The 16,044-nt window shown below is 32.0% G+C and overlaps 1 protein-coding gene across 1 annotated transcript; it reads right to left on the bottom strand.

Annotated features, from left to right (window-relative positions):
- Nucleotides 1-1,963: 1,963 nt before the first annotated feature.
- Nucleotides 1,964-9,368, bottom strand: LOC148304724 (uncharacterized). Its single transcript, XM_088267888.1, has 3 exons — nt 8,477-9,368; nt 3,921-4,032; nt 1,964-3,618 (listed from the first exon to the last, which is right to left on the bottom strand). Exons 1-3 carry the CDS (start codon nt 8,681-8,683, stop codon nt 3,041-3,043), a joined length of 897 nt encoding a protein of 298 aa, XP_088124014.1. The 5' UTR covers nt 8,684-9,368; the 3' UTR covers nt 1,964-3,040.
- Nucleotides 9,369-16,044: the final 6,676 nt, after the last annotated feature.

Below are 16,044 nucleotides of genomic sequence, written 5' to 3'. Positions count from 1 at the left end.
TATGACGTTGTTGAAAGGAGTGAGCGACATGTAGTTCGTAGACTAATCGTATGAACTATCTATTTCAACATTATCAATTTCTACTGTTTTTCCTTCTTGATATGTGAAGAATATCATTACAATAAATTAATTAAAACAAACCGAGTTACTAACCATCATGTAGCTTCATCGCAGGGGTAGGCAGAGAGAATAAAACACCACACTAATCTGTCTTTGCAAATAATCTTCGCCTCTCCCACATTCATGACGACTAACGCACTTGCTAGTCATAAGAATAAAAGATGTGCGTAGGTATTCAAACTGACGGTATATATAGAAAAATATAAATTTATGTTTTGAAATGTAATTCTTACTTTTTTTATAGAATACAATTTAACGTCCAATTCGATTTGATTTGTTAAACGTCCAATTTGATTTATAAAGCGTCCAATTCGGTTTGTGAAACCAATTTGAAGTGAAAAATCTGTATCACAATTCGAACGTTTTGCCGCACATTCGTCTTAAAGATTGCATTTCGACTTTATTCAGTCTACCTTTATCCTTTTCTTTTGCCAACTCCATGCTTCACTTCCAAACATTATGGTTGGAACCAGTACTCCGATGGTACACAAGGCACCGCAGTGCCCTATGTACCATTCGGTGCAGATGAGAGTAAGAAGTAGAAAATATCTAGATTTTATTTAGTTTTAAGCTCATTACTCTATATCACAAAGAAATAATATTTTTGATGAATAGAGCCATCTGCTGATCACAAATGAAAACATTGAGGTTTGGATCTTCGCTATAGTAGAACTTTTGAAACGTTTGAAAGCTTCGCGTTTTTGTTAGAAACCTTTTTTTTATTTGTCGCATTTTGTCCATATATTAAATGCGCCCGCAATTTCAGAAGGATTAATATGAAAAAAAAATATTTGGAATATTTTAATATTAAATATTTATAAAGATTTAAACATTTATATTTACTTACGTATTTTTTTTACATTTTTATTAATAATAATTTAAGTGGTTGTCAGTAATGGGTGAATGTTTCACGTGTATATAGTAATCACTTAAACCAGCCTCATAAGAGTCGTAAGCCATGTATTTACATCCAGACTTCCTCTTCATCTTTGTTGAGATGCCCAAAAATAGATTCAATATAAAAGTAAATATAAATATAAAGGATTTTGTTGCTTGATTTCATTCGTATTTTTATACATTTTTTGTACTAGTTTTTTCTCTTCCTAGTACCCAAGTTACTAAGTAATATTGAAATATTAAATATTAAAAAAATCTTATTTTAGTTTATGTAATAATGATAATTTTTAGCATTAAAAACAGTATAAATGTGGGTCATATTACCGTATACCTATAAATAAATAGTCCGCCTCCGTAGTGTAATGGTCAACACGCTCCGCTACCGTTCTGGAGGTCCCGGGTTCGATTCCCAGGGGGGGTCAAATAAATATAAGTGATTTTTTCACTGTAATATTTATTCTATATTACCTGGACTGGTACCTGAAGCGGGGGGCTGATCACCTTTCCTTCATGTGTAAAACGATCAAGATAACTCTGCGTTTATATGACGCAGTGCCCTATGCACCATTGGGGTGCAGATAAGGGTTCGAATGAATACTTAATGAGTCCTCTAACATAGTGTAATGGTCAGAGCGCTTTGCTACCGTTCTGGAGGTCCCGGGTTCGATTTCCACGGGAGGTGAAATAAACATAAGTGATTTATCCGCAGTGCCCTATGCAGATAAGTGCGGATAAGGGTTTAAGAAGAAGAAGAATAAATAAATAAATAAACGAATATGTTTCTTTTTTTTCTTTAATATTTTATTTCTTAATAAAATTATACTTATAAACACCAGATCTACAATAATATTATAATAAAATTACAATAATAATAAATGATTATTTTTTTTACCAACTAATTATATTCAAAAAAATATTTACAGAGTTAAGGTACTGGTATATTAACACTAACAAAGGTCCTGTACATTTTTATTATCGCTATTTATTTCTATTTAATAAATTAAATAACAATTAATAAGAGAACAATATTTAAATAAATCAAAAACACTTATTAACTTCCTTGTCTTATAGCACTTGTAAGACAAATTTAAGTTCCTAAAATACCCTTAATTTAATATTCCCTTCGTATAAAAAAAATGTTAGTCTCTTTTGAGAAGTCTATAATATATGGCCCTAGGGGATTGAATTCAGTGTTTAAGTGAAATCATATATATATCGTAGTCAAAAGGTCATACAGGAGAAAGTGACCAAGTGCATTTTTTACAAAAACATGATCATTGACTATTTGATATCTTACTTGCTTAATATTGCCCTGAACAAAATCCCAAAGGATTTTAAACTTAAAAGTATAAAATATTGACTTGTAAATGACTAACTGCATTGATGTTTATTTTCTTGCCAAGCAAAAGCGTCTTAAATGGCCCTCCTGAACATTTTACGTTTTGGTAGTTGGTCACTTTCTCCTGTACGACTACGATATATAAAATGTCAAATATTGAGTTTTAAGCAAATGTATCGCGATATATATTATTGTTTTTTAAAAAGTAAGAAAAAATGTGTAAAAAAATGTTTTATACGACAAATCTATGGAAGTCAGAAGAGAATAAGATGAGAGGACACATCGTACCTGCGGTAAACTTATTACTACAATATAGGGGAAAATATAAGGGAATAAAGGAAGAGGAAGACCTAGAAGGGGTTATCTAGAGAAGTTAAAAGAGTGACATGTAAAAATATCCGAAAAAAACGTCTTTGGATAGAGAGCGATAAACTGCTTAGACACGAGTCTACTTGCCAAATGGAAAGGCTATAATATTACATGTGCGAAGGCACAAACCACAGATGACCCTACGCTTAACGTACATGGACCAAATTATCTCCGACATGCGCTGTAGCGGGTACGCTGTAGTTGAAGAGACGAGCGGAGGAGACTGACCATCAGAGAATAAAACCAATCATCACATAGATTGTATGTAACCCATGAATACTGTATTTGAGTTTTTTCTTCTAACGTATCCTAGGATTATTCCGAACCGGTTTTCCCACAGTTCATACTGAGATCGTTCGGCACCAATTCGTTCAACATTGGGTTCTGTTGACCAAAGTCTTTTACGCTTCCATACATCAAAGAACTGTTGTTCCTCATCAATTCTTCCTTTCCACTGTGAGAAGTTAGATCAATTTCTGCGTCGCTATCATCCTCAGAATTATCACTGTTTCGGCTTGCCTTGTCATGGTTGAACGCAGTGCTTTGGTATTGGTTTTCGTGAAATTGAAACAGTTTTGGTGCTAGGCTCAGATCAGTCGGAGCTGGACTTGATATATTGGATCTAGTCAGAATCCCATTCAGCGAAAAGTTCGTCGTTGAGTTTTTGTTTTGGTGATCGCTCCTCATTTGGTCTTGATGGTCGTTCCTCAAGTTTTGCAGCTCGCTGTTGGGTGTTTTGTCTTCGTATTTGGATTTTGGTGACGGTAGCTGATGATGGTGATACGATTCGCGTCCGGTTGGTGACGTGTTTCCTGATGCGGAAGGAGGACGATCGTCAGATTTCTCGGGTGGGGAAGATAGACCTTCAGGAGGGCTCATGTGACCTGGACGTCCTGCAAAATAATGAATTGTATTTATTTATTTTATCATATACGTAATTACAATAAAGTGCCCTCATTGAGTTTACCCATGCCAAGGACACATTTTGAATTTTTGAATTTTTTTAATACATTGACTGCCAAATTAGAAAAAAAACGATCCTTGGGGCCATAACTGTAAAATGCAAAGTTCTCAGAGAAAAATCTGGGACAATTTCATGCCAAATATTAGTTTTCTGAGAAAAATCTTTAAAAAGCAATAGAATAATCATCTACAAAGCATCTTTAAACGGCTGTGAAATAGACATTAGTCTTACCCATCATTATTGGAGGTGATGTTAGCCCCAAACACCGCATTCTCCATGCATCTTGCAGCAATTGTAGTCGAGCTTGCTTCCTCCACTTAGCGCGTCTGTTTTGGAACCAAACCTTTAAAAATATAACAAAAAAATATGAGTTTATTATTAATTGTCACAGAAATTTTAGCATTAAGGCCCAGCATTCGTTAAGTCGCAACTTAAATTTCTCTAAATCCAGGTAACATTTTACGCAATTGATTTTTTCCTTCAAACACCGTTTTTGCATTGAAAAAATATGTTTTCCTTCGAAATAATTACACGGTCTTGAAAAGAAAAGCATTACTGAGAGGTATATATCGTAGTCATACAGGAGAAAGTGACCAAGTGCATTTTTTTTAAAAACATGATTATTGACTATTTGACATCTTACTAGCTTAATATTGCCCTGAAAAATATCCAAAGCGATTTTATACTTGGAAGTATTACATGTTGACTTGTTAAAAATGTCTTTCTGCATTGATGTTTATTTACTACGATATATTCTAAAAAACAAAAAAATATGCAATCTACACTGTTTAAAAAAATCGGTCGTGAACAGACGTGTGACCTCTCTGGGGGTTCTCTGGAGGAATGAATTCTGAGTTTTTGCGAATATCCCCTTAACTAACTAAACATCACCCTACTTTCCCGCCGGGCTAGGCAGATAGAGTAGAACGCCACACCAATCTTTCTTTGCAAAAAAAATTCGCCTGTTCCATATTCATTCATTTCCTCATACGTACGTACCCTCCGATAATTCCAATTCCTGACCTGATTGGTGGGGCGTTCTATTTTCTTTGCCTACCCCTTGGGGGAAGCGGTGTGATGTTTTTTTTTTACTTAAAGTGAAATATTTGTTTTTATTATTAATTGCGAAAATACTTCAATTTCATACTTTTTCTGTGAGCCTAAGCGGCTTATTATTAGAAACACGTATCAAGTTGTGGTAGAGTGGGTTCGAACCTAACATCTCTGACTCAAGAGTCTGCGTCACTAACCACGGAACCACAACCCGACGATGGTTTTACGCATTTCTAACTAACTAACTGATGTTTATCAGTTAGTTAGTTAGAAATGCGTTTAAAATGTAGGACTGATAATTTTTACAACATTTTGAGTGTGACAAGAACTTGTTCACAAAATCTGGATTATCTCCAATTACAGGAGTTATTTTCATAATATTTTTTGACATCTTTTCTCATAATCTTCTTCATCTTTGATCTGATGAACTTTATTAATAAGACAATAAAAAGATACCTAACTACATTCCCCTCATAAATTTGTTTTCCGTTCTTTCTTTACTCATTTGATTTACATGGCCAAACCATTTGAACACGCCTTTCTTAATTTTATCGATGTTTTTTTTTTGCACATTACCCAAAATTTAAAAATACATTGCACAAACAACTGGTATTTTATTCACACTTTTTTTAATGATCACTAATACTTACACAAATGTAGGTATTTGATATATTTTTAAAGTGATTTCTGATTGCATTATTGATGATGTTTTTAGCTTTATATTCTTCCCCTATATCAATCACTACTTGAACATCTATCATATCGCTCACTCCTTTCAACCACGTCATATAACAAAAAACATAATTTTTCAGGAGATCGTTTTTAAAGTTTTAAATTATAATACAATGTATTAAAAATAAATATAAAGCCACTTATTGAACTTTTTATTTTGCAACAGATCTTTTTAGGTAAAACCCGACTGTTTTTTCTCCATTTAAAAAATATTAAGTATATTTAAAAAAAAAAACAATTAAACAATACCATTTCTTCAAAATGCAGAAACAACATTTTCTGCCCTGTAGCGGGTAAATATCAAGTTAATAATATGCCGTTTTTTGCTGTAATATAGAACATTTTCTGGGCATTCCGAAAACATGCACAACTGAAAATTGACGATTTTTGATTTATGACGTTGTTGAAAGGATTGAGCGATATGTCGTTTTGTTGGGATCATATAACGCTCACTCCTTTCAAGAACGTCATAAATCAAAAATCGTAAATTTTCAGCTGTGCATGTTTTCGGAATGCCGAGAAAATGTACTATATCTCGGCAAAAGAGGCATATTTTAAAGTTAATATTCACCCGCTACAAGGCAGAAAATGTTGTTTTTGCATTTTGAAGAAAAGGTATTGTTTTATTATTTTTTTAAAATAAACTAAATATTTTTCAAATGGAGAAAAAACCTTCAGGTTTTACCTAAAAAGATCTGTTGCACAGTAAAAAGTTCAATAAGTGACTTGATATTTATTTTTAATACATTGTATTATATTTTTAAACTTTAAAAACGTTCTCCTGAAAAATCAAGTTTTTTGATTTATGACGTTCTTGAAAGGAGTGAGCGATATGTTTGAGAGATCGAATTTCGACTACGTTCATTAAATTGTTAAATAATTCTTTTCACTTATAAGAGATATAAAATCTGAATTTATAATAATTTTCTGGGTAAATGTGGATTTGAAATTACAGTTCTCGTAGTAATATTCTCGTAACGCTAGCTACAAACGACTTTATAACATTAATTATTGAAATATAAACAAATAAAAATATTGATTGTTAAAACCACAGGGGAAAAAGCTTAAATAACATAGATTTGGTACCTACCTGTGTGTTTTCAATTAAAAATATGTGTTTTTAATTTAAAATTGACTTGGTAAATACCATTTTTTCTTAAAATAGTGGTATTTACTATTGTGACAAGTGTTTTGATGCATTACGCATCATTTTCAAACCCCGTATGCGTATTTGTCGTTTGATAATGATGGGGAATGCATCGAAATACGTATCACAATAGATTTTGAGAAATATTGGTATGTAATAAGTGTAATTAAAATTTAAAATAGATAGATATAACAAATTCCAAAGAGACTGGCGAATCAATAAATGTAATTAATAATGTTTCGTTAGTTACTATCCGTATTACCACCAAAATTAATGTGTAATACTTGTTAAAAATGCGTTATGCGAATGCGTTATTTGGGTAAATCATAACCTGTTTTTTTCATTGATAAATATTTTTCATGAAAACATGAAAATATTTTTCATGAAAACATAAATTTAAGCCCGATAAAAAAATCTATCTTCGTATTATACTAATGGTTAGCGTGCTCAGCTACTGTGCTGGATGTTCCGGTACGATTTACAGGGTGGTCAAAATAAATATTAGTCATTTTTCATTACGACCGTAATTCAATATTATGCTGGACTAGAAATGCAGGATTGAATACCTTTGCTTCATGTTAATAACGATCAATATAACACTATGTCAATTTTATGATATGCTATTTGCACTATTGGGTTTAAATAAGGGCTTGATGAAGAAGACAAAATATGTATAGAAATTGAGTTAAAATAAATATAGTCAAAAACAAATTAAAATTTAGGTGTTTCAACTTGAGATGAAGATAGATATCTATTATTTTCATAAGCAAGAAGATACAAGACAGCATTCCATTTGGCTTGCTTAAGTGATCACTGTATACACTTATATAACGTTCACCATTCTGTCCATTGTCAAACATCCATATTGCAACAATTTTTAAATGATGTATAGGTACAGTAAAACAACGAATTTGGACCAACCGAAACTGTTCCATGAATTACATTTTTTTAATATTTCAACATAGATGAAGAAGAAAATGGAGGTCTGGGCGTTTACAGGGCTTACGATCATCACAGGGTTAAGCTTAAGCCTATGAAGAACGTAAGCCCTGTAAATACCCGAATTCCGTATTCTTCTTCATCTATGTTGAAATGTAAAAAAAACTAGAGAAAAAAAGTAGAGATAATCCACTATAGGTTAATTAGACACACTTATATTGTTCCATAAATGATTATGTATATGCACCAAATAGACGATAAAAATACAAAGATATGAACATATGTATTGTACGCATATATCTGCAAACTGTAATCTAACTAAAAACTGTAACTTCATACACATGTGGTGGACATTATTTAAAAATAGTAAAAAAAACAATAAAGCAATATGCTTTCACAACATTTTAAATGTGTGTCCAAATAATAGTATTTTAAAATTTTTGAGTAGTGTGCTTGTCAATCAGAATGGTGAATGTTGCACTGTGTAGTAATAATTAAACCACCCTACGACAGGTCGTTACCCCTGTAAATACCCAGACTTCCATATTCTTCTTCTTATATTTTATTTTATTTGATTTGTTCGGGAATTGTACAGCTTTACATTTAAAAAAGTATATAACAAAAAATAGTTACATTAACAATAATAAACATTACATTACATTAACAAAAATAATCCCATTAAACAATTACACATTTATGATATAATAACTATTAAAACATAAGGGGATAAAAAAATAAATAAAAAAAGAGTGGTGTGAGGAAGGGAGAAAAAGGGTAAGGCCATGGTATAAAAAATAGATTTTGCAGGAAGGAAAAGGAAAGGAGAGGAATTGATGAGAGTGGTTAAAGGATTGTGTATATTGAGATGTCAAAAATTTTATAGCAAAATGTTTAAAATTTAATACGCTCTAATTACCTGGACCCTGGCTTCTGAGAGACTTATCCTCAAGGCTACTTCTTCCCTAAGGAATACGTCAGGATAATGAGTCTTGTGGAAGAGGGCTTCTAGCTCGTGGAGCTGCTGAGGACTGAACGTAGTCCTGTTCCTCCTCTGTCGTCGTCTTCCAAACATGTACTCGGTCAACAGCTCACCAGGCAAAGGCGACAAAAATGGACCGGCCATTGTAGAAGCAGGCAAAAAATCCAGTCAATGTGATGAAATCCAATCAAGAGTCTTTTATAATCGATCGCAGGAATTAATATTAGGCTAGAACTACACCTCGGATTGATAAAAAGTGATGAGATATAAAAAAATAATAATATGAAAAATAACTCCTATAATTGGAGATAATCCAGTATTTGGAAATACTCTAAATGTTGTAAATAAAAAGTCTTAAAACATGAGTAAAATTATGACGATAACATATTAGAACATGATTTAAATCCTTAAAAAGGTTTTTGTTACTCACTGATTCAGAAAATTTAATCGTAAATCGATTTCTATTGTGTGAAACGACAATTTTATTATCCTAAATTTATTAAATTTAAGTTTATCGAGTTTTTCACTGATTTAGAAAATTAAATCGCCTATCAATTTGTATGAAACAACAAATACTTTAAAGTTTTTTATGCATTTTTTTGTATTTAAAGTAAATTGAATCGCCAATCAGAATGGACAAAACGACAATTTTTTTCGAGTTTTATTATCCAAAATTTCCTAATTTAAAGTATATCGCGTTTTCCACTGATTCTGAAAGTTAAATCGCCTTTCAATTTGTAAAGCAATTTTTTTCCAAAATTTATAATATTCAAAATTATTTTTTTATCGCCGAAAACGAGTTTTCCCTATCGCCATTTTGCTCTTCCTACGTTTGATTCCCGGCAACCCTTAGCGCAGACTACCCTTTCGGGCGCGCGCTTTCCAATTTAATCCCACGGGCCCCTCCTCTCGCGATAATAAACCCACCCGATTGGTTGGATTCCGCAGGGGAGGGACCAATCAAATCATAAGGGATGATATAATTCGGTTATATTTTTGATACAATAAGGGGGTAGGTATATAAAGGTGTGATAGTCGTAAATCATTGCAGTTATATGTTGCAGAATATACATATAATTGAAAATATTATTTTTTTAAATTGACTTTATTTCAAACAGACTACAGACTACAAGTTCAATTAAAACAACCTAATTTTCAATTTAGTTGTTACCAGTTTATTTATTTACAACATTTTGTGTGTGTCCGAATTATTTTTCATAAATCTGGATTTTCTCTGCTTAGGAGTTATTTTTTACATTTTTAACACCTCAATATAGATGAAGAAGAATATGGGAGTCTAAGCATTTACATGGGTTACGACCGCCATAGGCTTGCTTAAGTGATCACTAAACACACGCGTAACATTCACCAATTCTACAACATTTTGAGTGTGTCCAAATACTTGTTCACAAAATCTGGATTATCTCCTATTACAGGAGTTATTTTCATATTATTTTTTGACATCTCATCAAAGATGAAGAAGAATATGGAAGTCTGGGCATTTACGGGGCTGACGACCGTCATAGGCTGGTTTAAGTGATCACTTTACACACGTGTAACATTCACCAATTCTACCCATTATTGACAACCACACTACTCAAATTCTTGGAAGTTCTGTATATATGAACCAATTTAGAAACCTTGTTCTTGAATCACTAGAACTCCACTAGAGACATCTATTGGTGAGATGCAAAAAAAATGCCCAGACTTCCATATTCTTCTTCATCTTTGATGAGATGTCAAAAAAAAAAAAATAATAATATTCACCAATTCTAATAAACGCTGAGAAGTTCCTGATTATCATTAGATTATCTCCTGTTCCCAACACAGATTAAAATAATACCTTTTTTTAGCTAGAATATTCAAAAATCCACTGAATGATCTATGAAATTTGTAAAATATACCTTTATAAAATTTATATAAAGGTATGTAACAAATGCAACTCCCATCTAAAAAAATATCTAGATACATGTATGTGTATTTGAATAAAATTAATAATCACAACATTTTGAGTGTGTCCAAATACTTGTTCACAAATCTGGATTATCTCCAATAAGGAGTTATATTTTACATTATTTTCTTTACATCGCAACATACATGAAGAAGAATATGGAAGTCTGGGCATTTACAACTAAATTGATCAAACTCATAATACAGTATGACACGCGACATGACAATAGCCATCTATGGTGGGATGAGGAAAGATTTTATTAAGCAGAGACTCTTTCCATTTGTATGTGAGGTCCGAATTCTGAATTATAATTCATATACCTGAGAAACGCCTGAAAACACAATTTTAAAATTATTTTAGATTAGGTATAATTTGACCAGGTAATATATTTACAACATTTTGAGTATGTCCAAATACTTGTTCACAAATCTGGATTATCTCCAATTAGGAGTGTATAATTGTGGGAATTTTTTAAAATTGACTTAATTTCATATAGGTATACTACAAGTTCAATGAAAACAATATTTAAACTTTCTTTAAAATGTCATAATATTTAGAATATAGATTCACTTACATATCTACACAGAAAACCTGAACTTAAAAAAATATTTTTCATCCCTGTCTAAAGATATCTTATTCACACTCTTTAAAACTTGTTATCAAACATATGTAGCTGAAGCGCCCTTGAGGTAGTATTTTATGAAAATAGCGCTATTTAAGTTATCCTAATTTACTATTATTATTAACTAACTAACCATCACACTGCTTCTCCACAGGGGTGTAGGCAGAGGGAACAGAACGCCACACCACTCTGTCTTTGAAAATATTCTGCTCTTCTTCCACATTCATGCATCTCCTCCTGCATACCCGCCTATTATTTCCACTCTTTACCTTACCGCTCAGGTATTTAATATACCTGATCTTGCCAATTTTTCACCAGTCTTCCTCTAATCCGTTCTCCAGCTACATTTGACTCATAAATTTGTCTTACCGTCTTTCCTCGCTCGTTCGTTAACATTTTTGTTACAAAGAGAAATATTTATGTTTTTATTATATACAAAAATACTTATATTAGTTAGTTTAGTTTTTATTCTATTTCTGTGAGCCCAAGCAGCTCATTACTAGAAATAGGTAAAAATAGTGGTAGAGTGGGTTCGAACCGAGAAACTCTGATTCAAGAGTCCGCGACATTAACCAAGGGACCACAACCGAACACATTTCCAAATCACCTCAACAGTGATCACTTTATACACGTGTAACGATCAACATTCTATACATGATTATTTTAATTAAAATAAACACTTGAATAATCCAGTGAATTGAGTTTTATTTTTATTTACGACTAGTTTTGGAGTTTTAATTTGTACCAGAAGATGAAAACAATTGTCGTTTTCGAAACTAGTCGTAAATAAAAATAAAACTCAATTCAGTGGATTATTCAAGTGTTTAATTTAATTAAAATAATCATGTCATTCCACAAAGTTAATGCCGAATCAATAAATAATATTCTATACATGATTGACAAACAGCCAACTCAAATTTCGGAAGTTATATTTATGCTTCAATTGACATTTTCTTTCAAATGCTGCTTCTTGGCACCATCTTTGTATTAAGTCATTCTTTGTCAGTCAGTCTTTGGAAGTTCTATATATTTATGAACCAATTTTGAAACACTGTTCTTGAATCACTAGAACTTCACTAGAGACATCTATTGGTGAGACGAAAAGAAGCTTTTTATTGAGCAGAAACACTTCTATTAGTATGTGAGGTCCGAATCCTGGATTATAATACAAAATAACATTTTCATTTTTATCATTAGTGATTCAAGAACAATGTTTCAAAATTGGTTCATATATATAGAACTTCCAAGAATTTGAGTGGTGTGGTTGTCAATAATGGGTGGAATTGATGAATGTTACACGTGTGCAAAGTGATCAATCAAACCAGCCTATGACAGTCGCCAGCCCCGTAAATGCCCAGACTACCATATTCTTCTTCATCTTTGATGAGACGTCAAAAAAATAATATGAAAAATACTCCTATAATTGGAGATAATCCAGATTTGTGAACAAGTAACACTGACTCACACTCAAAATGTTGAAACAATAGTGTCTTCCGTGTGACTATCACAGATAGATGTATGATTTTTCAGCAGTGTATTAAAGGTAACAATATATAAAGGTAACAATGCAATCTTTTTATTTATTTTGAACAGTAATCACAAATCGCTCACTCCTTTGAAGAACGTCATAAATCAAAAAACTTAATTTTTCATGAGAACGTTTTTAAAGTTTAAAATAGAATACAATGTATTAAAAATAAATATCAAGCCACTTATTGAACTTTTTACTGTGCAACAGATCTTTTTAGGTAAAACCTGAAGGTTTTTTCTCCATTTGAAAAATATTTCGTGTATTTAAAAAAATAATTTAACAATACCTTTTCTTCAAAATGCAAAAACAACACTTTCTGCCCTGTGGCAGAAATATGAAGATAAAAATATGCCTGTTTTGCTGGGATATAATACATTTTCTGGGCATTCCGAAAACATACATAACGGAAAATTGACGATTTTGATTTATGACGTTCTTGAAAGGAGTGAGCGAAATGTATTAAATGTTACATTGGATCCGTCAATTGTAACACAAATCATGTCTCTAAGAATCTTTAATAGTTTCCAAACGTTTGCAAAAAAACAATATTCACGATATACTTATGTATAAATATATAACGTTTAAAATTAATGCTGTACAAATTCAATACATATCGCTCACTCCTTTCAAGAACGTCAATTAATCAAAAATCGTCAATTTTCAGTTGTGCATGTTTTCGGAATGCCCAGAAAATGTACTATATCCCAGAAAAAGCGGCATATTTTTAACTTAATATTTACCCGCTACAGGGGAGAAAGTCTTATTTTTGCATTTTGAAGAAAAGGTATTGTATAATTTTTTTTAATATACTAAATATTTTTCAAATGGAGAAATAACCTTCAGGTTTTACCTAAAAAGATCTGTTTCACAATAAAAAGTTCAGTAAGTGGCTTGATATTTATTTTAAATACATTGTTTTATATTTTTAAACTTTAAAAACGTTCTCCTGAAAAATCAAGTATTTTGATTTATGACGTTCTTGAAAGGAGTGGGCGATATATCTGTAACACTAAATATGTCCCAAATAATCATCAATGGCTTCCAAATTATTACCTGCATAAACTTTTATTAATATTGCAATTGTATTCAAAAATGCATATCTATCTACTAGTACCAGTAATAAGTAGTTTAGTTTTTTGTAATTAGTAATAAATTTTCCTTTATTCTTTCTAGAATAAACACAAAATCACAAAAATCACAATAATCACAAATGTAAAAAAATGCTGTTTCAGACCCCGCTATTGGATTCGATTGTAACACTAAACATGTTTTCGAAAATTTTCTTCCCGACTATACAAACTTGTTTGAATTTTCATAAATAAATCAATTGACTCATATTTTTAACAAAGGACAAAGTGTGGGATGTCCAGAGTGGATTTATGAATGGGAGAGGATGTACAGATCAAATTTTTGCCTTGCGCAACATTACTGAAAATTTTTTGGCCAAAAACCAAAAGCTTTTCTGTGCTTTTGTGGATTTGCAGAAAGCGTATGACCGAGTTGATAGAACGAAGCTATGGAAGGTGTTATCTGAGTATGGGGTAAGCAGTAAACTTATCCAAGGCATAGCATCCTTGTACTAGGATAGCACTGCATGCATAAGGGTAAGTGGTTCATTTTCATCCTGGCTTAGCATCTCTAAAGGTGTTAAGCACTCTAAAGGTGGGATGTGTAATGTCACCGTGGCTGTTTAACCTATACATGGATAATTGCATGAAATAACTGAAAGATTTAAATGTTGGAGCCAGAATGAATAATTTGACTGTCTGTTGCCTTTTGTATGCTGACGATGCTGTTCTTCTTGCCGATAGCAGAGAAGACCTGCAGGCACGATCAGGTATTCCAAATACTTGAAAGTGGTCAGGTTAGGAGTCGTAACAATCGGCGGGTATGTATGAGGAGATGCATGAACGTGGAAGAGGCGAAAAATGTTTGCAAGGACAGAGTGGTGTGGCGCTCTATTCTCTCTGCCTACCCCTGTGGAGAAGCGGCGTGATGGTTAGTTAGTTTAGTTAGTAGACTCATATTTTTACGGGTCATGGAGCATTTCGAAATGACCTCTTCCGTTTTAAAGTAAGACAAAACTCTACTTGTGAATGTGATGAGACGTCATCACAAGATGTCTCTCATTTAGTGTGGGCATGTCCAATTTTTTAAAAAGAGATATTCGAATTGGAAACAGAATGTGCAAAAGATGGTATAGAGTTGACAAAAATTGACGAGGCAATAGGACATAATGATCTATCCGATTTAGTGGTGTCTTATTTAGAAAATATGACAAGACAAATAAGACAAATAAATGTATTACGTGACAAATCTTGATTGATATAGGATATTGAATCTCTATTATATTGTATTGTTTTTAGGGATCAACCTTATTAATGTATCATTAACTATACACATTCATTATCATTTTTAAGACACATAACTGAAAAGACACTGAAACATAACTGGGCGTGTAAAAGTGGCAGGGAGAATTTTCTAAGGCAACTAATAAATATATAAAAAAAACAATACATATCGCTCACTCCTTTCAACAAAGTCATAAATAAAAAAAACTTGATTTTTCAGGAGAAAGTTTTTAAAGTTTAAAAATATAATACAATGTTTTAAAAAAATATATCAAGCCACTTATTGAACTTTTTACTGCGCAACAGATCTTTTGATGTAAAACCTGAAGGTTTTTTCTCCATTTGAAATATATTTAGTTTTTTAAAAAAAATAATTAAACAATACCTTTTCTTCAAAACGCAAAAACAACACTTTCTGCCCTGTAGCGGGTAAATATTAAGTTAAAAATATGTCGTTTTTGCTGGGATATAGAAAATTTTCTGGGCATTCCAAAAACATGCACAACTGAAAATTGACGATTTTTGATTTATGACGTTCTTGAAAGAAGTGAGCAATATGTCTCAAATAATCTCCAATTACTTCTTATTTCTTACCAGCATAAACATATTAATGGTGCAATTATACACAAATATATAACCTATTGCCTATAACAGCAAGTTTTCCTATATTATCTTTACAATTTCGATAATCACAAATGTAAAAACATGTTACTACAGATCCCTTCGGGGTTGATTATAACACTAAACATGTACGGCTGTCCAAATTTAAAACACAGTAAGGGACATTTTTTTTGTAGTAGGTTTTTTTTTGCATTTTTGGACTAAGTAGAGTCTACTTAGTCCATAAATGCAAAAAAAATCTACTACAAAAAAATGTCCCTAACTGTGTTTTAAATTTGGACAGCCTTGTATCCTATAATCTTCAATAGCTTCCAAATGCTTCCCGGTAGAAACATATATATTTATGCTGCAATTATACACAAATATATACATAAACTCATACTTATCGGTCACTTCGTGTCATACCACTTAAAAATTAAATTTCACGAC

Source organism: Brachycentrus maculatus, unplaced genomic scaffold (assembly GCF_059751285.1).
Source record: "Brachycentrus maculatus isolate JH-2025_06_01 unplaced genomic scaffold, ASM5975128v1 h1tg000306l, whole genome shotgun sequence".
NCBI lineage: Eukaryota > Metazoa > Arthropoda > Insecta > Trichoptera > Brachycentridae > Brachycentrus > Brachycentrus maculatus.
The sequence above is the reverse complement of the archived record's forward strand: the minus strand, read 5'-3'. Positions and strand labels throughout refer to the sequence as shown.

Bases quoted from the DNA above. Each gene is read 5' to 3' on its own strand.
- LOC148304724 (XM_088267888.1), bottom strand. From the start codon at position 8,683: ATGGCCGGTCCATTTTTGTCGCCTTTGCCTGGTGAGCTGTTGACCGAG. The intron at 4,033-8,476 runs GTAATTAGAGCG...ATATTTTTAAAG, and splicing joins TCTCAGAAGCCAGGGTCCAG to GTTTGGTTCCAAAACAGACG. The intron at 3,619-3,920 runs GTAAGACTAATG...ATTATTTTGCAG, and splicing joins ATCACCTCCAATAATGATGG to GACGTCCAGGTCACATGAGC.